We start from the raw sequence: 25,380 nt of genomic DNA, 5'->3' as shown, positions 1-25,380 counted from the left end.
AGCCATCCATTGCTATCCGTAGCTAATAGAAGTCTATGAGGAATAAAACAGTTTCCTGCAAAGGTTATCGTAATTCCTCAAGGCGGCGGATAGCAACGGATGCCGTTCAACCCAAGTGTGAAACTAGCTGGTACAAAGTTACTAGTAAGCATAATGAGTGTGTATGGCACACAGCATGAGTTAGGGCGGCTTTGCACGTTGCGACATCGCACGTGCGATGTCGGTGGGGTCAAATCGAAAGTGACGCACATCCGGCGTCACTTTCGACATTGTAGTGTGTAAATGCTAGATGATACGATGAACGAGCGCAAAAGCGTCGTTATCGTATCATCGGTGCATTCACCGACATTTCCATAATGCCGGCGCCGCGACAGGTACGATGCAGTTCCTCGTTCCTGCGGCAGCACACATCACTGTGTATGAAGCCGCAGGAGCGAGGAACATCTCCTACCTGCCGCCGGCGGCTATACGGAAGGAAGGAGGTGGGCGGGATGTTTACATCCTGTTCATCTCCGCCCCTCCGCCGCTATTGGCCGCCTGCCGTGTGACGTCGCTATGACGCCGCACGACCCGCCCCCTTAGGAAGGAGGCGGGTCGCCGGCCAGACGACGGTCGCAGGGCAGGTGAGTGCATGTGAAGCTGGTGTAGCGATAATGTTCGCTACGGCAGCTATCACAAGATATTGTACCTGCGACGGGGGCGGGGACTATCGCATGCGACATAGCAGCATCGGCTTGCGGTGTCGCAACGTGCAAAGCCCGCCTAAAGGCTACTTTACACACTGCGATATCGGTCCCGATATCGCTAGTGTGGGTACTCGCCCCCATCTGTTGCGCGACACGGGTATATCGCTGCCCGTGCCGCACAACATCGCCCAGAGCCGTCACACATACTCACCTGTCCGGCGACGTCGCTGTGACCGGCGAACCGCCTCCTTTCTAAGGGGGCGGTCCGTGCGGCGTCACAGCAACGTCACTGAAACGTCACTGAACCGCCGCCCAATAGCAGCGGAGGGGCGGAGATGAGCGGGACGTAACATCCCGCCCACCTCCTTCCTTCTGCATAGCAGCCGGGAGGCAGGTAAGGGGAGCTTCCTCGCTCCTGCGGCGTCACACGCAGCGATGTGTGCTGCCGCAGGAACGAGGAACAACTTCGTTACTGCTGCAGTAACGATATTTGAGAATGGACCCCCATGTCGCCGATTAGCGATTTTGCACGTTTTTGCAACGATGCAAAATCGCTTATCGGTGTCACACGCAACGGCATCGCTAATGCGGCCGGATGTGCGTCACAAATTCCGTGACCCCAACGACTCCGCATTAGCGATGTCGCAGCGTGTAAAGCCTGCTTTACTCTATAAGGAAGGAATACTAGAACCATTGGCATATTCTACCATCAACAAGGTCAATGAGAGATGGCACTGTGCTGCCCCTGTTCCAGCAGCCGAGCTGCTCGGATCCGGGTTCTCAGTGACTCGAGGGTCTCCGGACCCAGGGGTTGTGCGGCCACTCAAATGAAGGGGGTATGTACAAGGGATTTATTAGAGTTCTTGACTCCACCCTTGGTATGTGGTAATTAGGAGTACCACCACTGCAGTTGGGAGTACCCGGGGATGATGGAATGGGGCAGCCAGGTGTTAGAACCCTCCATGGGTAGGGGGAATACCCCGGGACTCAGTAAGGGGAGCCATGGGATGCAGGGGGTTCACTTTGGTACTCACTCAGTCCATTAAGCAGACACCAACAACTGGTAAAACAAGTCTCTGGACACCGCTGCCGCTGAGGGGAGCTCAGTTCGGGTCCCATCCCCAATGGTGCTGCCTGGTGATCCGTGACCTGCCTCCTGGCACTAAGTTTACTTCTTTGGTGGTCCTGGTAGAGTGAAACTTGCCGGGTCCCGCTCCCCACTCTGGCTAAGTGTGGGAGCTTGCTCTCAGGACTCACGCTTGGTATTTTCTAGACCGTTTTGGACTGGAAAGTCTTATCCCCCTCATTGTGCTAGTGCCCCGATTTTGGAGCAGTTGGGAACGAATTTTGAAGGCTCTGTTCTCCATGGGTAAATTATCGGGTTGCCTGAAGCTACTCCCCGACCTAGGGTCCATGTACCCCATCATGCCGGCCGCCGGCTGTCCTCCTCAACAGATCCGTGCCCCTTGCCACGATCCCCTGCCACCGGGGGTCCAACTCCTCTAGGCCCAGACCACCGTCTGCCACCTAGATTGTTTCCCAGGAGCCCCGCTCCCGACCTCCTCTCACTTTCACTTCCAGACTACTCTCCTCTCTCTCCTCTTGATACTCCTCACCTCCCCTCCCCAACATCCCAGGTGGGCTACTCTATTCCACTCAAGCCGTCCACTGGTTTGTTTGATGGGTGTGGTGCAGGGTGTATCTAGGATTTGATTAGCTGATGTAGGCAACACCATATAAATAGGGACCCAACACCAAGAAGGAGGTGGATACTGCACGGGAGGGAAGATTGTGCAATACCCTGTAACGACCCGATAGTCCAGGGGCGTCACAGCACCCCCTACTCTGAGCTATATCTTAAGGCTGGGGCCATACTGGCGTATGGAAACCGATGTGAGAGAATCGAATATGATAGGCTAATTACAGTCGGCTCAAACTCTGCTGCGAGCGTGAGCCAAGTGTCATTATACTGTATTTCAATTCTTTTGCACCTGAAAATCGAAGCCAGGTACGGTGGAGATGGAGAGATTAATTTCTCCATCTTCTCCATTGTCTGTCTCGGTGTATATCGGACCATACTGATGACATCTGAGTGCAGTCTGATGTTTTGTACGCAATCATAGACTTCTAAGGGTTGGCGTAATTCAAGATACACTGCAAATCGCAGCAAGCAGCTGTGTACCCAAGCAATGATGTGTCAATCAACAGAAGTAATGTTTTAGGGAACCTGAATGTGTGACGCCCTGGCAAAACCAGGCAGTCATAGAGGACTGTACCCCCCACCAAGGGTACAGGAATCGCCTCCTCCTTGGCATTTAACACCATATCCCACACACAGGAATACCAGCCACAAAGCCTAGTCGCCCCCCCATGACAACAGGGACACACTAGTGGGCGGGGACAGGCGGATGGGAACGCCCACCTAGGGGTCTTAAAGTGTCAGGGGTGGGAAAGAGTCAGATTTGAGTTGGAGTTGAAGTTTGAGAGAGAGTTGGAGAAGGTGTCAGCTTGAGTAGAGCTGAGGAGCTGAAGTGGCAGAGTGGTCAAGGGTCGGAGCCTTTGGACCATGGGAGAACCGACTAGGTGGGAGACGGCAGCGTAGGGCCACAGGCGACGGAGATCCGGTCGCGGGAGACCCGAAGTGGACCGTGGCAGGGTTGTAGCTCGCCGGTACCGACAGCGAGAATCTGGTCCAGAGGCCGTGCACAGGCGGGCTACCTGGACCCTAGGACGAGGCAAGCTTCAAGCCCCTTGTTAATTGACCAGTGGGACAAGGTTCCAGGCCTTGTTTCCAGAGAGAAGCCCAGAGAGCAAAATGGAAGCCCAACACGGGGGATAGGGTGTCCACCAGAACCCACTAAAATCCCAAGGGTCAGATTTTGCGGGCACGGCTCCCTCTGTACACAAAACCACAGGGGAGCGGATTTCTCCCGTTCCAAGCGGGTTAAATCCACACACAGCAAGACAAGTGCAGGAGGAAGGGTCCCTACCTTGCTAACCCGTGTATGGGACCAGAACACCTCTCCAACGGCAACCGGCATCCGGCCTTGGTTTACAGTACAGACTGTGTGAATTAATCTCAATCGTGAGTACACCGGTGTCATCTGGTCCAATCTGCCGACGGCGCCCCCGCACTGCTCCCCACCTACACCTGGGCCCCGGGACTACACATCCCCTACCCGTGGAGGGGATACCATCTTGCTGCCCAACACCATCAGTCCCGGGCACCGGCACCAAAGGCAGCGGCGGTGCCACCATCCCATCACCGCAACCCAAGGGTGGCGTCACAGACAAAAACTATCTCCCCTGTAAATACCCATTTTCACTGTTGCGAGGACTGGCGATTGCACGAGCCCCGGGTCCGGTCACCACTCGAGCCCCAGACACGATCTCGGATCCGAGCGCACCGAGCAGCCCCTCTGCCGTGGAGCGGCACCCGTCCGTGACAAATGCTTTCATATAGCTTTTTAAAGCAGTAAGCATCTCCATTTCAGTACTATTCGTAATATCAAAGTACATTTTTATTCTATGAAACTCATGGTGTGACTTTTTCAGCATCACAACTATATCCAACAGTGTAACATTTTCATTCTACACACCTTAGACATTCAGCAAGTGTTGGATGGTGTAGAGCAGATTTCCCCAACCTCTCTGACCTGGAGAGCCACGTTCAGCTCTAAAGGGGGCTTTACACGCTGCGACATCGCTAATGCGGAGTCGTTGGGGTCACGGAATTTGTGACGCACATCCGGCCGCATTAGCGATGTTGCTGCGTGTGACACCGATGAGCGATTTTGCATCGTTGCAAAAACGTGCAAAATCGCTCATAGGTGACATGGGGGTCCATTCTCGATTATCGTTACTGCAGTAGTAACGATGTAGTTCGTCGCTCCTGCGGCAGCACACATCACTATGTGTGACGCCGCAGGAACGAGGAACCTCTCCTTACCTGCCTCCCGGCCGCTATGAGGAAGGAAGGAGGTGGGCAGGATGTTACGTCCCGCTCATCTCCGCCCCTCCGCTGCTATTGGGCGGCTGCTCAGTGACGTCGCTGTGACGCCGCACGGACCGCCCCCTTAGAAAGGAGGCGGTTCGCCGGTCACAGCGACGTCGCCGGGCAGGTAAGTATGTGTGACGGGTCTGCGCGATGTTGTGCGGTACGGGCAGCAATTTGCCCGTGTCGCGCAACAGATGGGGGCGGGTACCCACACTAGCGATATCGGGACCGATATCGCAGTGTGTAAAGTAGCCTTTAGACAGTGTCACGAGCCACATCCAGCTCAAACCTCCCCTCACAGTAGTGACACCCAGAGCCGCCATTACCAGTATAATGACAGCCAAAGCTTCTCCACAGAAATCACACTGAAACAGTATACCAACATCCAGGGGTGTCTTACAAAAGTCACCATCTGTAGACCTGCTCTTCATAGCTGTTTGCTAGTCCTGGTGCTTATGCACCAAGCTGGAAGACAGCCGCGAGAAACATCAAGGGCCGGCGAGCCACATGTGACTCCCAAGCTACAGGTTTGGGACCACTGGTTTAATTTTCTTAATGCAATTGTCACAAGGAGTACCAAAAAGAAGCAGATGTTACCATCTAAGACTTTGTGCACAATTCAGAATTATGGCTCTCATTGAAGTTTATGGGCCCCTTCTGTACCTCTGTATGCTTCTAGATTTCCATAAATTAATTATCTCAAATAAACTTCATATCTGCTTATATTTTTTTACCACTAATGATGAAATATGGACTATATAGACAAAAAAAATGCTTTTTTTCAAATGTTATTTGTATAATTATTATTTTTACAGCAATTTATTACATTTTATGCTTTTAATGGTTGTTCCAGGATTTTTTAAAATTTGCTCAATTAGTAACTATTAAATAAAAGAAAAAAAAATAATTTAAAAACATGTTGCTTTTCCACTACTTTGTTGCCACTACTGTGGTCTCTACCAGGCCTGCAGGGATGACATTCCACCCATCTTTCATGTGACTGCTGCAGCCAATCGCAAGCCTGCATGTACAGCACATGACCAGAAAGTTTAATGATTGGCTGCAGTCACCTGAATGAGGGCTGTGATGTCATCACAGAGCGCTGGAGCAGTGTAAGAGTTAATAGGCAAGTAGTGGTTATTTCTTTACATTATTCTGTGCTCTTTGGAAAATATATATAGATTTTTTACTTTAAAACCTGAAAATAAGATGGTTGCAAATCCCAAATTTCCTTAAGGACACGTTACACGCTACGATATATCGTACGATATGTCGTCGGGGTCAGGTCGCTAGTGACGCACATCTGGCATCGTTTGACATATCGTAGCGTGTGACAGCTACAAGAGACTGTGAACGCGCAAAAATACTCACCTTATCGTTGTTCTTTGACACATCGCTCATCTTCTAAAAATCGAACGTCCTTCTGCTCGCCGGTTGTTCATTGTTCCCGAGGCAGCACATATCGCTCCGTGGGACACCCCGGGAACGATGAACTGCAGCTTACCTGTGTCCCGCCGGCAATGAGGAAGGAAGGAGGTGGGCGGGATGTTTACGTCCCGCTCATCTCCGCCCCCCGCTTCTATTGGCCGGCCGCTGTGTGACGTCGCTGTGATGCCGAACGTCCCTCCCCCTTCAGAAAGAGGATGTTCGCCGCCCACAGCGAGGTCGTTCGGGAGGTAAGTACGTGTGACGGGGGGTTACGACTTTGAGAAGTTGCCCATGCCGCACAAACGATGGGGGTCACATGCGATCGCACGAGAAATTGCAGCGTGTAAAGCAGGCTTTAATGTAACAGTTATGTTTTTAGTGCTGGCATTAGACACAGATTAATAGATAACTGTTGCTGCCCAGGAATGTTTGATGGAGCAATAACACCACAATTCATTTTCTTGAAAGCAAGCGCAAATGTTGGCAGAATGTCCGGCAGATACAGTGCTATAGACAAAGTAACCATTAAGTGAATTTCAATGAGCTGCTTTTTCTATAGGGATAAGAGGTCAGTGAAAGTGCAGAGAAAATGACAAAATTACTAACTTCATATAATACTGTAAATACAATTTGTCATTTCCCTTCTGCACTGATACAGTATACTCAGTGAGGCCAAAAGTAGGTGAAAACTCCAATCCTAAATCTTAAACTCAAGTGTTGGAGCTCCAACCATTGCTGACAGGTGCAAATAAATCAAGAACACAGCCATGCAATCTCCATGTACTGTATATATCCCAATCATTAACTGCCTTCTGCCCACTCTTGATGCATGGTGACTTAATGGATGAATGCTCTATGGGGAGCTCAATCTTGTGCAGTCTAGATAGGTCTACCAGGGTCTTCTCCGCTGTTATCTTGATAGTATCAAGCCATCGGGTTGCTGGTCTTGCTCTTCGTCTTGTTGCTCCTATTCTTCTACCCGTGATGTCCTTCTCCAGTGATTGCTGATGTGTCCAAAGTAGGCAAGTCGTAGCTCAGTGATTCTTGCTTCAAGTGACATATCTTGCTTGATTTCTTCCAAAATTGATTTGTTTGTTCTTTTTGCCATCCATGGTATTGATAACATTCTTTTCCAGCACCACATTTCAAAGGCGCTGATTCGTCTTCTGTCTTGTTTCTTTTGTTTCTTTACCATCCAGGTTTGGCATTCATATGTTACTACAGAAAAGACCAGACCTTGTACAAGCTATTTTTACGTCACCAGTGAAATGTTCCTCAATTTAAGGATCTTGTCCAGTGACTTCACTGTGGATTTGCCCATAGCTATTTCTCCTATTGACTTCTGGAGTCCTCGCTGCATCTTGAGGGAACATTGATCCAAGTAGATTAAAATCCTGTACAGCTTCCAGTTCGTCATCGACTCACCATCCATCTCAAATGTGTCTAGGTCATACCTGGCAGTAGTCGATATCTTTGTCTTCTGTGTATTGAGTAGGAGTCCCATGTTTTAGTTTTCGATTTTGACACTCCGTAATAAGTCCTTCATTCCATTTATGCTTATTGCTATCAATGTTGTATCTTCTGCGTATTTAAGCTTGTTGATGATTCGTCCTACAATTTTGATTCCTTTTTTTTCGGTAAGTCCTGCAATCCTTAAAATAGTTTCTGCATATAAATTGAGGAGAAATGGTGATAGGATGCAGCCGCGTCTGACGCCTCACTCTACTTTGAGCCAATGCTGTGTCATGCTGTTCTGTTCGGACTGTTGCTTCTTGGTCACTGTAAAAGTTCCCGATAAGGCTGATAACATGATTAGGAATATTCGCAACCTTCATATTATTCTAAAGTTTCTGGTGATCAACACAGTCAAAGACTTTACTATAGTCGAAGAAAAAATAGAGTTCCTTGTTATATTTTTTTGTCCTTTTCTATTATCTATCTAATGTTAGCGATTCCATTTCTTGTTCCTCTGCCTTTTCTGAATCCCGCTTATTCCCCTGGCAGCTCTATGTCAAGGTAAGGCTGTAGCCATCTTTGTAGGATCCTCAGTGCTAGTCTGCTGGCATGAGGTATAAAAGCAGTAATCCGATAGATTCCACAGTTGGTAGCACCTCCCTTATTTAGAATAAGAATAAACGCTGATCTTGTTCAGTCTTTGGGCCATTTATTAGTTATCCATATCCGTCCACACAGGCATGTGATGAATTAAAAAGGGTTTAATTAAATTAAAAGGTTTACTCACAAAATGTGGTATTGCCATAGGATGCCATACTCAACACAAGTTAATTTGCGGCGGAGCCACCACCATCGCCTCACCACCATGCAGAGCCGCCGCCTGACCACCGTGCAGAGCCGCCGCCTCACCACCGCGCACAGCCGCCGCCTCACCACCGCGCAGAGCCGCCGCCGCTTCACCACCGTGTGGAGCCGCCGCCCAACCAACACCCCACCTATTGTCTCCTCCCCAAAATCCTATAGAATGTAAACTTGCAAGGGCAGGGTCCTCTTTCCTCTGTACCAGTCTATCTATTGTAACTTGGATATGTATTCTGTATGTAACCCCTTCTCATGTACAGCACCATGGAATCAACGGTGCTCTATAAATAAATAATAATAATTATAGTAAAAAATAAAATTGCTAATTTGTGTCACAAGGACTATGGGGATATCAGGAACCCTGGGCTCCTAAGCTGACTCTGAGGCTAGGTGGCCCTAGCTATCCCTAGTGTCAGGGATACTCCTAAAGGTGGGATTGCTTGAGTCTCCATTTTGGCCCTGCTCTTGACCAGACCTGATCTGATATCTGCTCCCCCAGGGGGGGCTGGAACAGGAGTGAGCTTCAACTCACAAAAATAGACAGACAGAGGAAACCAAAATTCTGTCACACAACATACGCTCACAAAGGAATAAAATGGTTAACGATAAGGAGAAAAACAAGAGCAGGGAGAAAATAACACGATGGATAAATTCCACAGCCACTCCAGGCAAAAAGCAACACTTTCCAGATCATCTGGGACACCACAATACACAGACCAACACAGTATAACCTATAGCTGGCATGGGTAGAAGATTTCATCCACCTTAAATATGAGAGGAGCAGATGTGATTGGCCTCCTCACAACATGTGATCAAAGAAGCCTAACAGGCTTGTAGAGGTTATCTCTTGCTAACTTCTCTATGAGTGAGCACACAGCTGATCGACACCTGAGTCTGCCTGTGTTGACCTGAGATACCAGAGAAACCATCGGGCGGAATGTCAGAATCTGCAATGTGAACAGAGCCTGATGCCTCCATGACAATTGGCAAAGTTTGTGCAAAACTCTGTGTGACAATTTACTAGCTCTCTTCCAGTCAAATGTAGGTTTTACAATGAAATTGAAATATCAAAATGTATAATCTTCTCAGCCTCTCTAAGTAACATCTGCTCAAGAACTGTGCGTTGCAAACTATGGTTTGGTAAAGACCATTTCTTCTCCAGTATGACTGTGTCCTTGTGTGCAAAGTGAGGTCCATAAAGATATGGTTTTAGGAGTCTAAAGGCCCAGTCACACTAAACAACTTACCAGCGATCCCAACAATGATACAACCTGATAGGGATCGCTGGTAAGTTTCTAGGAGGTCGCTGGTGAGATGTCACACTAAGCGACGCTCCAGCGATCCCATCAGCAACCTGACCTGGCAGGGATCGCTGGAGCATCGCTACATGTGGAAGCATGCTGCGCTTGGTAACTAAGGTAAATATTGGGTAACCAACCCGATATTTACCTTGGTTACCAGCGCACACTGCTTAGCGCTGGCTCCCTGCACACCTAGCCACAGTACACATCGGGTTAATTACCCGATGTGTACTCTGCTACGTGTGCAGGCAGCAGGGAGCCGGCTTCTGCGGACGCTGGTAACCACGGTAAACATCGCGTAACCAAGAAGCCCTTACCTTGGTTACCCGATATTTACCTTCGTTACCAGCGTCCGCCGCTCTCACACTGCCAATGCCGGCTCCCTGTTCCCTGCACTCCTAGCCACAGTACACATCGGGTTAATTACCCGATGTGTACTCCAGCTACGTGTGCAGAGAGCAGGGAGCCAGCACTTACAGCGTGAGAGCGGCGGATGCTGGTAACGAAGGTAAATATCGGGTAATCAAGGTAAGGGCTTCTTGGTTAGCCGATATTTACATTGGTTACCAGCGTCCGCAGAAGCTGGCTCCTGCTGCCTGCACATTTAGTTGTTGCTCTCTCGCTGTCACACACAGCGATGTGTGCTTCACAGCGGGAGAGCAACAACTAAAAAATGGCCCAGGACATTCAGCAACAACCAACGACCTCACAGCAGGGGCCAGGTTGTTGCTGGATGTCACACTAAGCAACATTACTAGCAAGTTGTGCCTCAGCAGCGATGTTGCTAGCGATGTTGCTTAGTGTGACGGTACCTTAATCTGGAGGAACTCTGGTGGCTGCATGTAATCTTAATCTCCATTTTTGGGTTGAAGTAGAAAGTAGAATGTGAACCAAAAAACAAATGCTTTTACATCACTTAGGGAGCATTCTAATATTATACTTGGAGAGTTCTGAAAATTTCTTTTCCTTTTCTGGCAAATCTTTTGCTTTGTTGACAGATGTATAAAACAAGAAATATGAGTATGGATGATCAAAATGAACCTCTTGCTCCCCATCCATAAAGAAAGCAATCAATATATCACAGCAATTGTTATTTCTATTTATGTTATTTCTTGTATTTCTGCAGGTTTCCCATAGGTTTGGATCATATTTTTCCAAAAAATACCAATGCTAACAAAATGTTTTTGTTTTATAAATTTTTACTGGTGATGACCAGTTGATTTTGGTTTCTATACTTACCACAACGTAATTAAACCAATTTTGTGTATCCTATAGTTTACTTTGTAAAGCTATTGTGAAATAAGTCATCGATATAGCTCATTTAATAAATGGGTTTAGAACAACTGAGGGGTTACATACTGATAATTACATGTCACTATACTCTCCTTGTCATTACGATGAGATTCTCATGGCAGGATAATCAATGTGAATTTATGATTTGAGTGTTAATACCAATTTCTTTTTTTCCTTCAGAGCACTGTAGATGTAAGCCAATGAAAGCTTCACAAAAGACCTATCTCAAGAATAACTACAATTATGGTGAGTGAAAAAACAGATTTGTTATCCATTAATTTTTGCTGTTAAAGAAAATGTATCAGAAAAATATCCATTGTTTGAATCAGGCGTTTGCATTGTTTTTGTTATTTTATATCACTACTTGTATATGAAAAATTATTAGAAAACTTGCCATTTTCAAATTCACCACTGGGAATATTTTATACTCAGAATTACTATTCTTTACACAACACTCATTATCATCACAGGCAGGATTACAATGGCAGCTAACAGCTCAATAAAATATTCTAGGTGACACCACAGCTCCTCACTTCACAATGACCATTGCACATGCTCATTAGATGTTACAATGCAACCTATTGCTGCTAATGTTCATGTCAATTTTGTGAAAGAACAGGAAATATGAGTGTGGAATAGTCCCAGTGGCCAGAGAAAAAAAACTGAAAAATAAAATAATAAAAAAAATTGCACTGTAGGTAAATTTTTGATGACATATTCCTTTTAAATGTGCTGTCATCTTTGGACAGTACAATCTTGATAGAAAGATACCAATAAAAAATAACAAAGGATCAGGCAATTCTAAAATACTTCAAACTTTATTCCGTGATTAAAAATTGGTACAGGAAAATATGGTTCTGCATAGGTCTCTATTTTCTGTACCAATTTTTGATCATGGTATAAAGTCTCAAGTATTTTAGAAGTGCCTGATCCTTTGGGTTTTTTTCCTCAGAATATTTGAAGCTTTTTCCGTTCACTCTCAGACAGGTGAGCTGGTAGTTTCCTTTTTTTCATAGAAAGATATCTTGACATAAGCTGATTACGTAGCTTTCCTACTGCAGGGACCAGATATAATCTGTAGAGAAACCATGAATGGTTTCAAATTTTTGCAGCACCATCACGGGGGATTCAATCATAGGCTACATAGTTGCAAGTCACACTTATGTATGAGATAGCCAAGACGATAGTCTAAAAAATGAAGGTAGTCTCACACTCAAAGCTGTAGTGAATGGTGAGATATAGAGCCTGATTTATAGTCAAAAGTTCAAAACATTGTTACCCTTTTGCTTGTCACTGTGTGTATATGGGTGTGTATGTATGTGCTCTGCATATACAGCATGTCTCGGTATGTTCTTGTATATTCTCTGTATGTATTTATGTGCTCTGTGTATGCAGGTGGCATATATGTGCTTTGTGTATACAGTGTGTCCACCCATATCCTGTCCACCGCCATTAACTTGAGGACGGCGGCAGTTATAGGCATAGAAGTGGTGTCTAGGTATAGTAAAGTAGCCATGCGCTACGCAATGTAACCACCTAAAGTGCCACCTGGTGGAAAACAACGGAGTTAGTATTTTTATCTCGAAAACGGAACGACATAGAGAAAAAAAGTTAATAAAAAAATTGTAGGGCATCATCAATTCAATACAAATCGACACCTTGCATACAGAAATGCTATGATATGAAACCCATGACCCCCCCCGAAAAAACATTGAATGCTGGTCACGCATATGGTGCTCATTTAACTTTGATGCTCACCGTCAACTGCAATGCACATCTGGACTCTGGACAGCATACTGTATCTTACTGCACATTGTGCAATATGGTAGGTGACACATTTGCACAAGCATCTGTGATACGTCGTTGTAGGTCCTGCAATGTTGGTGGAGGGGTCGCATACACCTGCTGTTTGATGTGACCTCACAGAAAGAAATCCAGTGGGGTAAGGTCAGGTGAGCGTGGAGGCCTCTCCACACAGCCACTATACCCAATGACGTGTAGGAAGGTTTCCATGTGGAAGCGTCACAGGTGCAGGAGGAGCAAATCACACACACACCTCCATGGAATGGAGGAGGGCAATTGCTAGATGATAAAACTGCACACTAGTGGCTTGCATAGAGCGCTGTTCACATATGCAGATAACACAGTCACAAACCCGCAGCCTATTAGGTGACGCCCATACTATTAGATCAGGCGGGCTGCCAAGCCGTACCCCACTGTGTATCATGCACGGACAGACACTCTACAGTGCAAGGCCCAACAGAAAGGGGCCTGGCTGTATCCTGTCCAAAAAAATAAATATGAGGTTTTTGTTGGTATTTATGGCCATAAAAACGTAAGCCTACAACCCGCGTCACGGAACCTCATGCTTGTAGGTCCCTACACTAAATATACACAGTACAGTGCAGTGTGTACATCGCCCTGGCCAAAAGTTATTGGCCAGTGTAGGGACCTACAAGCATGAGGTTCCGTGACGCGGGTGCACGAGACCTTGGGCGCAGTGGGCGGCGTCCTGAAGTATGGAATGGAGCGATGGGGGACGGCCTAAAGCAACAGGAGGCAGACTAACGGCAACCAGAGAGCCCGCCCCGTGTACCATTATCAAGATCTGAATACAAAAAGGTACCCCTTTACAAAGTCTTTATTTTGGTCAGAAAGGGGCACATAAACAACAGGAACATTGCTAGGATGCAGCCCAGGAGCTGCAGAGGGGGAAACTTTTAGGTTTCAAGCTAAATTTCTGATGACAGGTTCCCTTTAAAGTTGCAGATATAGATAATTAGAATGTCCATGAGATGATTTGAAGCAAAATTGTCCTTTCACATTCCACTTGTTTCTCTTTTTTTTTATGGAATTTTACTAAGCTTTGATTTGACAAAAATTAAGATAGAAATGGCGAATGCATTAGATTGGCCTGTTGACACATATATTAAAAGGACGTGTCATGGAATCTAGCAGATTAATAGTAAAGACCATATTAAAATTGCAGTACAATTGCATAATTTATGTAAAAAAAAAAGCCACTTTGGCTTAATTTGATTCACGTGATTTGAGTTGTAATTAATATTGCTTGAATGTATATTCACTTTGGTACTGTTCTAATAGAAATCATGTTTGTGAAGTGACGTGTGCCTCCTCTTTCCTTAAAGGGAGTCTGTCACTAGGATCAACCCTCCTACGGTATATGGGCATTTAGGCGCTAGGAAGCTGAACAAAATGATATATACAAAAATTGCAATGCCAGCTCACCGTTTGAATAAAAAGCCAAGCATGCACGGAACTACAGTGAGGCCAAACGTGGTATAGACAGGAGGAAACATTGGTTTCAGCTTCTGAATAAGAAGCTTGCTTTGATAAAGAGCTTTCGAAACGTGTATGTCCTTTCCCATGTGCCATATCATATAAAATGTTAACCCTTTGTTACTTCAATAAAGAAGAACAAATTTTAATTTAGAAGCTGGAACAATTTTTGTCTTCTGAACAAAATGATACCTTCATATCTGTGATGTGATGTCTTATTCCAGAGAAATCCACGATTTTCTTATATGTAAATGAGCTGTTCCAGGCTATAGAAGAGACATAGATCTCTCTGAGAATCTGCCTCCAGACATTATTTTTAAAATAAGGAGTTACCGGTGTGATGTGTGACGGCCACTCTCTGCTCTCCTGATCTCCCTGCAGAGCTGTGTGTGATTATAACTGACACATCTGCAGCTTCCTCTCAGTGGGATGTGTGATGTCCGCTCTCTGCTCTCCTGATCTCCCTGCAGAGCTGTGTGTGATTATAACTGACACATCTGCAGCTTCCTCTCAGTGTGATGTGTGATGGCCGCTCTCTGCTCTCCTGATCTCCCTGCAGAGCTGTGTGTGATATCTGACACATCTGCAGCTTCCTCTCAGTGTGATGTCCGCTCTCTGCTCTCCTGACCTCACTGCAGAGCTGTGTGATTATACCTGACACATCTGCAGCTTCCTCTCAGTCTGATGTGTGATGTCCGCTCTCTGCTCTTCTGATCTCACTGCAGAGCTGTGTGTGATTATACCTGACACATCTGCAGGTTCCTCTCAGTGTGATGTGATGTCCGCTCTCTGCTCTCCTGATCTCACTGCAGAGCTGTGAGTGATTATAACTGACACATCTGCAGCTTCCTCTCAGTGTGATGTGTGATGTCCGCTCTCTGCTCTCCTTATCTCCCTGCAGAGCTGTGTGTGATTATAACTGACACATCTGCAGCTCCTCTCAGTGTGATGTGTGATGGCCGCTCTCTGCTCTCCTGATCTTACTGCAGAGCTGTGTGTGATTATAACTGACATCTGCAGCTCCTCTCAGTGTGATGTCTGCTCTCTGCTCTCCTGATCTTACTGCAGAGCTGTGTGTGATTATAACTGACACATCTGCAGCTCCTCTCAGTGTGATGTGTGATGGCCGCTCTCTGCTCTCCTGATCTCCCTGCAGAGCTGTATGTGATTATATCTGACACATCTGCAGCTTCCTCTCAGTGTGATGTCCGCTCTCTGCTCTCCTGATCTCCCTGCAGAGCTGTGTGTGATTATAACTGACACATCTGCAGCTCCTCTCAGTGTGATGTGTGATGGCCGCTCTCTGCTCTCCTGATCTTACTGCAGAGCTGTGTGTGATTATAACTGACACATATGCAGTTCCTCTCAGTGTGATGTGTGATGTCCGCTCTCTGCTCTCCTGATCTCCCTGTAGAGCTGTGTGTGATTATAACTGACACATCTGCAGCTTCCTCTGTGTGATGTGTGATTGCCGCTCTCTGTTCTCCTGATCTCACTGCAGAGTTGTGTGAAATTATAAAAGACACATCTGCAGGTTCCTCTCAGCTTCCATCTCACAGGCAGACAGTATCACAATGTAGCAGAGCTGTGAGAGCTGCAGCATATGTGTTTGTAAGAAGACAAAGTTCAGTTCTACTGTTCTGTGTTAGTTACATGTCTCACACTGGTAACTCTTCATTCATTTAAAATAAGCTCTGCAGCCAGATCTGTGTCTGGCCCATAGTCTGGTACAGCTCATTCACCTATAAAAAAAATGTGGAATGGTCGTAATAAGATATGAATTGCAGATATCAAAGTCTCACTTTATTGAGCTCCCTATGACCTGCGTGCTTATGTAGATGGCTTAGGAGGGTTCACACTACTGACAGATTCCCTTTAACCCAATGCATATTATTACCACTAATACAGACTGGTGTCCATGGATGCACCATTTGAAGACCCGATATATCATCACTTAACGCTCAATAATTGAAAAGGTTTTTCTAAAAAATAATTTAGGCTGAAAATTTATTATTTGCTTATTCCAGTAATACGTGCAAAAGTGAAAGAAGTAAAGGTGAAATGCCATGATGCCACCGCAGTCGTAGAGGTGAAGGAGATTTTAAAGTCTTCCTTGGTGAACATTCCCAAAGATACAGTCACCCTGTACACAAATTCTGGCTGCCTGTGCCCTCAACTGGTGGTCAATGAGGAGTATATAATAATGGGATATGAAGATAAGGAGCGCACAAGGTAATAACATTTTGAATTTTTACTCAATGTTAGGACTATGCCTTGACATCAGGGGTGTAACGACCGCGGTCGCAGAGATCAACACTAAGGGGTACTTTACACGTTGCGACATCGCTAGCATCGGCTAGCGATGCCGAGCGCGATATTAGCCGCCCCGGCCGCACATGTGATATGTGGTGATTGCTGCCGTAGCGAACATTATCGTTACGGCAGCTTCACACGCACATACCTGCTCAACGACGTCGCGGTGACCGCCGAACTATCCCTCCTTCAAGGGGGAGGTGTGTTCGGCGTCACAGCGACGTCACCGCTACGTCACTAATCGGCCGGCCAATAGAAGCGGAGGGGCGGAGATGAGTGGGACATAACATCCTGCCCACCTTCTCCCTTCCGCATTGCCGTCGGGACGCAGGTAAGGAGATGTTTGTCGCTCCTGCGGGTTTACACACAGCGATGTGTGGTGCCGCAAGAGCGACAAACAACATCGTACCTGCGGTCGACTCGACATTATGAAAATGAACGACACTACACAGATCACCAATTTTCGACGCTTTTGCGGTAGTTTATCGGCGCATCTAGGATTTACACGTTGCGATGTCGTTACCGGCGCCGGATGTGCATCACTAACAACGTGACCCCGACGATATTTCAGAAGCGATGTCGCAACGTGTAAAGCCCCCCTAAGACGGGCCCTGGGGAGCAAGGGGCCCACCTGCCCCAGCTCCTGATTCAATTGGATGTATGTGCGAGGGGATGCATCTAGCTGAAATACATTGCAGCACAGAGACCCATCGGGACCCCACACTGCAATGTGCCGGCCGCCGATTAGGGCCATGAATATTCATTGCTCCCCAAGCACACAATCCTGGGCATGATAGAATATGCTGACAGCTGCCGTTGCTGTAAGTGGTTGTGCATGACACTGACGTCATGCGCTGCTTCGCTTATACACTGGTCAGTTGCCGGCATGCCAGCATCTCGGGAGGAGTCCGGGGAGCGCAGGGTAGGTGAGTACAATCGTTTATTTTTTTCTGTGTACGGTGCAGTGAGGGCTATATAGTATGATGGGCGCTATAATCCAGGATGAAGGGGCTATATTCCAGGATGATGGGAGCTATATAGCATGATGAGAGCTGAATTCCAGGATGAGGGGGCTATATTCCAGAATGATGGGGGCTGAATTTCAGGATGATGGGGACTATATACCAGGATGTGGGGGGCTATATTTACCAGGATGAAGGGGATATATTTACTAGGATTGGGGGAACATTACTACACAATGAAGGGGGCAACTTGTAAGTCTTTAAAGGATTTAGGATGCTACAATGGCCCATACATCTGGTGGACATATGGGGGGGACCCAGGCTCAAACTCTGCATCAGGGCCCATCAGACTCTAGTTACGCCACTGCTTGACATCATTCATTTCCTGAGAATTTGATTAAATTTATAACAATATCCAAGGTGTTGCATAGGTGATCTGCTGTGGATTTACAAAATGAAATACTCTATTAGAAAGATCTTACACCTTTGTTTCAGTCAGAAAAACTTTCAAAAATGATTGTACAGCCATTTTGCCTTGTATTTTCATAGCATGTATACCAGCCTCATCAGATCTACGAAGTGGGGGATCAGCCTATAGAAATATTTCTGTTCTGCTTATCAGGGAATGAGCAATAGCATGGTAATATATCTGAGAAGCCTCCTTCTGCAAGGGAAGTAAGACAAGAGTATATTGTCAGCTGCCAGAAGGGGAAGGAGACTGATTCTGCTAGCATGGTAATATATCTGAGAAGTGTCCTTCCGCAGGTGTAGTAAGACAGGAGTATATTGTCAGCTGCCAGAGGGGGAAGGAGACTGATTCTGCTAGCATGGTAATATATCTGAGAAGTGTTCTGCAGGTGAAGTAAGAAGGGAGTATATTGTCAGCTGTCAGAGGGGGAAGGAGATTGATTCTGCTCAGAACCCACCTCTGTGTATTAGCAGAATGGAATTCTACACTTTTGTTATTAGAACCCATTTAACCTAAGGCATGTCTTGACAGTGGAAAAACAGACTTACACAATTATACATTTACTTTGGGGTACATTAATTCACTTTTTGTGCTTTGTTTTTGGCCTAATTCATTAAGCCTTTTTGTATGCCTGTCTCAATCAAAAGTGCGTTGGAGTAAGATATGCTGAATTTAATAAGACGTGGTTTGGCTCCTATTGTGTACAGGTGCTGAGTATACATATTTATTATAATTTATGATATTTTTATAGAATAAATTATGAATTTGTTGGGCTCACTTGGCCATGTCCGGTCCTATCCTGCTTGAGCTCCTTCCTCTTTTTTGGCCCATATGTCCAATTTTATTCCAGAAATTTGGCAAAAATGCTTGATGAATCGGGCCCCTATAGTATGTTACGTGTTATGCTGTAGTAAATGGTATTAGAAAAAAACTCCGCACAGTGCAGCTGAAAGTCTATTTTGGGGGCAATTTTATATTTCCTAATCTGTAGGTGAATGTAGTGTAGTTTTCCATAAAGTCTCCCATAAGCATTTTCAAGTTTACCCTTAAGTTACAATATAAAGGGGACATTATATACTATTGTTTGCTCCTATAGGCAATGGGAAGTCTAGCATATAAGAACAGTAATCATGGGTTTAAAGCGGTAACAGATTCAAGTGAAAATATCCTCAAAATAATATGTTCAAGTAGAAATGTAACTATTTAGGGTCATATACTGTATAGATTTGTTCTGTATCAGAAGTGGATTGCACTAAAGGGAATCTGTCACCAGGTTTTTTTTATACCTAATCTGAGATCAGCATTATGTAGAGACAGATACTCTGATTCCAGTGATGTGTCACTTACTGGTCTGCTTAGTGTGGTTTGGATAAAGTCACTGTTTTATCAGCAGGAGATTATCATTAGAGGACTAGTAAACCTTCTGCCATGTAGTCCTCCATATTCATGAGTTCTGTATAACCCTACCCCTACCACTGATTGGCAGCTTTCTGTCCATATACAGTATGCACAGAAAGCTACCAATCAGTGGTGTTGGCGGGGTTATGCAGAGCTCAGTATGCAGAGGACTGGTAGATCTTTAGCACGTAAAACAGTAATTTTACAAAACTGACAGCATAAAGGTTAAAACTGAAAAGAGAAAAGGCGCAATATGGGGTCTTATCCTCGTGGGATTTAGGGGCAGTAAGAGGAATTGCTCACCTGAGTAGGTTGTGAACAGTCACAACCACCTTAGTCGCTTTAGAAGAACGGCTGCAGCAGTTCCCATGGAAAGGATAAATCGTTAATGGAAGAGGGAAAGGGGTTAACACTGTGCCACCCTATTCATGGATCAGACAGGAAAATGTTCAGTTTTTTTTTATTCTACGCATTTCGGAGGCTATGCCTCCGTCCTTAGGATAAATCAGAACTGTAAGATACAGTTATGACAGTTGTGAATTATCCTGAGGAAGGAGGAATAGCCTCCGAAATGTGTAGAATAAAAAAAACTGAACATTTTCCTGTCTGATCCATGAATATGGTTGCACAGTGTTAACCCCTTTCCCTCCTCCATTAACGATTTACAAAACTGACAGCAAGCAGCTTACTAAGTGACACATCGCTGGAATCAGTGTCTCTGTCCCTGCGTCATGCTGCTGCTCTCAGATTAGGTAGCAAAAACCTGGTGACAGATTCCCTTTAAGAGATTAATCAGTGTGTTGAGCCCAAAATTCACATTGCATTAAAAGGTAGACGTTCATTTTAATATTTTAAAAGCAAAATATTACCAAATAGGTTATAAATATAAATATATATTATTTTTTTCAACACAGACTTCTGTTAGTGGAAGGTTCCCTTGCTGAAAAGTGGAGGGATCGTCTTGCAAAAAAAGTAAAGGTAAGAATAGAAACACTTGCAGCTCTGGAGCTTGTATACACAACAAGGGGAATTTAGAGCTTAAAAGTGAAGTAGGTCTTTGCTACAAAAGTCTGCAAATAGCAGATATCACCCGACCCCCATAAAATCTATGGGGCTGTGAAATTAAAGGGGTTGTCTGATCTTATTAAATGAATAAAATTGCAAAGTGCTTTTAAAAATGAGCAACTTTGAAATTTACCTGTTATTAAAATGCCTGTTTTCAAGAATGGAGGGATTTTTAATTATATATATTGTTACAGCTTGTTGCAAAGGATAATGGCCACCTTTGCTGTCTATCAGGGGTGGTTGGTTTCCTAGGCAAGGAATGTACTCCTGCTTGCTCTTTGCTATATAACGTGGGAGCGCTGCTCTGAAGCTGGCCAGAATACTGGATCCACTAGAAATATCTAAAAAAACTGACCCGCACATCCAACAAATGTGAACAGGTGCTAACTGAAAAAACATAGTAACTATAAAATGCATACAGCTGCACACTGAAAAGCCAAAAATGTACAAGGGAAAATATGGCACTGCATTACTGCAAAAGAGAGATATTTAGTTTATATATTGGCCAATGCATGTAAGCCCAGAACCAACGGCAAGGTATATCTCTGTAATCCGGGAACCTAACTTAAATGCCACTATCTAGGTTAAAAACATCCGTGTCTGGGCAAAATGCCACTATTTGAACTACAAACCTCCATGTATGGGCAGCTAGGCTCCTGTTATAATGGTTATAAACAGCCAGGTCTTAGGGCAGAGTGCTCAGTCAGAAAGAGACTCACTACAAATATCCAAAAAACTGACCCGCACATCCAACAAATGTGAACAGGTGCTAGCCGAAAAAAACATAGTAACTATAAAATGCATACAGTTGGATGTGCGGGTCAGTTTTTTTTAGATATTTCTAGTGAGTCTCTTTCTGACTGAGCACTCCACCCTAAGACCTGGATGTGTTCATAACCATTATAGTAGGAGCCTAGCAGCCCATACATGGAGGTTTGTAGTCCAAATAGTGGCATTTTGCCCAGACACGGATGTTTTTAACCTAGATAGTGGCATTTAAGTTAGGTTCCAGGATTATAGAAATATACCTTGCCGTTGGTTTCTGGGCTTACATGCATTGGCCAATACATAAACTAATTATCTTTCTTTTGCAGTAATGCACTGCCATATTTTCCCTTGTACAATTTTGACTTCTTCAGTGTGCAGCTGTATGCATTTTATAGAACACTGGATCCGGCCAGTTCCAGCTTCACTGCACTTATCTGATGCTTCAGGGGCAAATACACCTCTGCTGGCGGCATCAGACAATGAAAGGTTTGAGCCCAGAAGCTGGGCAGCAGGATAGCGCTGCACTTATGAAGATAAGATCCTAAAGGCTACTTTACACACTGCGATATCGGTCCCGATATCGCTAGTGTGCGTACCCGCCCCCATCTGTTGCGCGACACGGGCATATCGCTGCCCGTGGCGCACAACATCGCCCAGAGCCGTCACACATACTTACCTGTCCGGCGACGTCGCTGTGACCGGCGAACCGCCTCCTTTCTAAGGGGGCGGTCCGTGCGGCGTCACAGCGACGTCACTGAACCGCCGCCCAATCGCAGCGGAGGGGCGGAGATGAGCGGGACGTAACATCCCACCCACCTCCTTCCTTCCGCATAGCGGCCGGGAGGCAGGTAGGGAGACGTTCCTCGCTCCTGCGGCGTCACACGCAGCGATGTGTGATGCCGCAGGAACGAGGAACAACCTCGTTACTGCTGAAGTAACGATAATTGGGAATGGACCCCCGTGTCGCCGATTAGCGATTTTTCACTGTTTTGCAACGATGCAAAATCGCTAATCGATGTCACACGCAACGGCATCGCTAATGCGGCCGGATGTGCGTCACGAATTCCGTGACCCCAACGACTCCGCATTAGCGATGTCGTAGCGTGTAAAGCCCGCTTTAGACAACCTCTTTATAGTCAGGAAGAAACCGAACTCAAGCTATGCGCTCACTGAGTTTGGCAATTTACGATAGAATATAGTAACATTTTCTTTGTCAAATAGTTATTATTATTTATTATTATAGTGCCATTTATTCCTTTGCACTTTACAAGTGAAAAGGGGTTTGCATAATAAAGACAAGTACAACATTAATGGACAATTCAAGCCACAGACTGGTACAGGTGGAAAGAGGACCCTGCTCACGAGGTCTCACAGTCTACATGGGATGAGTGAGGATACAGTAGGTGAGGGTAGAGATGGCCGTGCAGCTGTATCGTGGACTGAGGGTTATTGCAGGTTGTAGGCTTGTCGGAAGAGGTGGGTCTTCAGGTTCCTTTTGAAGATTTGCACGGTAGGTGAGAGTCTGACATGTTTTGGTAGAGAGTTCTAGAGTATTGGGGAGGAACGGGAGAAATCTTATATGTGATTGTGGGAAGAGGAGATGCGAGGTGAGTAGAGAAGTAGATCTTGTGAGGATTGGAGGTTACGTGCAGATAGGCATCAGGTCACAGATGTCTGAAGGAAACAGATTTGTATGTCATGGATAGGGTTTTGAACCGGAGTCTTTGAGCAATGGGAAACCAGTGAAGGGATTGGCAGAGTGGAGAGGCCGGGGAATAGGAAGGATTGAAGTGGACTCATTGGCCAGCAGAGTTTAGGATAAATTGAAGGGGTGCGAGAGTGTTAGAAGGAAGGCCACAGAGCAGGAGGTTGCAGTAGTCATGGCAGGAGATGATGAGGGCATACACTAGTGTTTTTGTAGTTGTTTATATAGAGATGTTCATATGGGGCAGTGTCCAATCCCTCTGCCATGTTTTGGTCTATATTATGAAATGGGAAGTTAATATAAGTAAAAAGAATCACAAAATGAACAATGATTATAAGCCAGGCCAGAAGATAGTAGAAAATGTTGTCTTCATATTCTCTTATTGTATTGTTTTCCTACTCAACATTACAAGCTATCGCCTATCCCAGCGGTTGGGCTCCTACCTATCTCGAGAATGAAGCTCTAAAATGTCGCATTGGAACGACATGCTAGCAAAACATGGTGCCTCACTGTAGGATGCCTCACTACTGTCTGTAGGATCCTGTAGATGATAAATGATGGGGCATTTACAAGCTTGTTCTTAGGATTGGTTGTACCCAAATGATTAGCAAATGGAAAGTTTATCACTTCCAATCTTGGGAATAACCCCTTAAATTATTTCAAATAGTCTATTATGCACCAAAAAAAACCCTACCTTTGAAAACACAAAACAGACTTCACAACCTTGACATAGCCACACAGAATACTGTCCCCCTGCAATACTACATCATGGTACCCAAAAATTTGTTGCAAAATGTGCCGCATTTTATACAGCTCAAGTATTGTACTTCTTGTATATTATTATTATTATTATTATTATGATTTTATTTTCACATAAATTTTCTTTTTTTTTTCCACTTTCAGCGCTGGGATCAGAAACTGCGTCGTCCACGAAAAATCAAATCTGTCGCACAAAATGCCAATAAAAACAGCAACTCAAGACAAATGCATAGCTAGACTTAGGGAACGATGTATATAAAACTCTGTGGACATTTATACAAAGATTTACATTGTTGGAGCAGCAAAGAAGAAATTGCACTATTGCACGTTATAACCTATTGTTTACTACAAGATGTTGTAGTCGATTGTAGTTTTTTCCTCTTTTATATTTGCACGGATTACTAAGCAATAGATTTATTCCACTTCTAGAGATGTTAAGGTTTTCTTTATTGGTAAGAAATAAAGCAACTCAGTGGATGAGTAACAAGGAAAGAATTCATGTTCAATAAATTTCTGTTCGACTAATTGTTTCCCTCTAAGGTCAATATTGGGCTTAAACATTCTAAACCTAAAGAATTATCTCTCTGTATTCTATAGTTTAATGGAATTTATTGTTTCCTGTTGGCAGCAAGCAGGGGGGGGGGGGGGGGGGGGGGGGGCCCGAAAGGTAGGATGGGGTTGACTTCCATGTTCTGTAACGGGATTTACAGATCACTATATTATCTCAGATATCTTCCATTCTGCAAACTTCAAGATACAGTATACAGTTCCGTTAAAAAATTCCTATCCCATGAATGTCTCCAATTTTTTCACATTACACCCAATTTATTTTATTGGGATTTTATACCAACACAGAGTAGCAAGTATTTGTGACTTGTAAAGGAAATGATACATGGCTTTCTAAATATTCTACAAATATAAATGTGAAAATTGTGACATGAATTTGTACTCAGTCCCATGTAGTCTGATAGCCCTAAAAAAAATTAGTGACCAATTGCCTCCAGATGTCACCTCATTTGAGTCCACTTGTGTATGATTTATGCGGGTTTTACACGAGACGAAATATCGTGTGATATGTCGTCGGGGTCACGGTTTTCGTGACGCACATCCGGCATAGCGCACGACGTCGTCTCGTGTGACACCTCCGAGCGACGCAGTATCGCTCACAAATCGTGAGTCATGTACTCGTCGTTAACTTTCATAATATCGTTTATTTTCATGGGTGCAGGTTGTTCATTGTTTCCGTGGCATCATACGTTGCTCCGTGTGACACCACAGGAACGATGAACACAGCGTACCTGCGTCCCACGGCACCCGCCGGCTTAATGGAAGGAAGGAGGTGGGCGGGATGTTTACATCCCGCTCATCTACGCCCCTCCACTTCTATTGGCCGGCTGCCGTGTGACGTCGCTGTGACGCCGAACGTCCCTCCCACTTCAGGAAGTGGACGTTCGTCGCCCACAGCGAGGTCGTCCGGAAGGTAAGTGCGTGTGACGGGGGTTAAACGAGTTTGTGCACCACGGGCAGCGATTTTCCCGTGATGCAAAAATGACGGGGGCGGGTACGCGCGCTCGTGCTATCGCACGATAGATCGACTCGTGTAAAGCAGGCTTTAGTCTT

General features: G+C 45.3%; 1 protein-coding gene across 1 annotated transcript in view; it reads left to right on the top strand.

Annotated features, from left to right (window-relative positions):
• The window catches only part of FRZB (frizzled related protein), a 99,971-nt gene extending 75,686 nt beyond the window's left edge, over positions 1–24,285 (top strand). Inside the window, exons 3-6 of the mRNA XM_075318897.1 lie at positions 11,202–11,267; positions 16,349–16,553; positions 20,378–20,441; positions 23,905–24,285. Coding sequence (XP_075175012.1) covers positions 11,202–11,267; positions 16,349–16,553; positions 20,378–20,441; positions 23,905–23,997 — 428 coding nt within the window. The 3' untranslated portion in view covers positions 23,998–24,285. The remainder of the gene's footprint in view (positions 1–11,201; positions 11,268–16,348; positions 16,554–20,377; positions 20,442–23,904) is intronic.
• The last annotated feature ends 1,095 nt before the right edge of the window (positions 24,286–25,380 follow it).

This window comes from Anomaloglossus baeobatrachus, chromosome 7, assembly GCF_048569485.1.
Source record: "Anomaloglossus baeobatrachus isolate aAnoBae1 chromosome 7, aAnoBae1.hap1, whole genome shotgun sequence".
NCBI classification, from domain to species: Eukaryota; Metazoa; Chordata; class Amphibia; order Anura; family Aromobatidae; genus Anomaloglossus; species Anomaloglossus baeobatrachus.
This window is presented reverse-complemented; position numbering and strand designations above follow the sequence as displayed.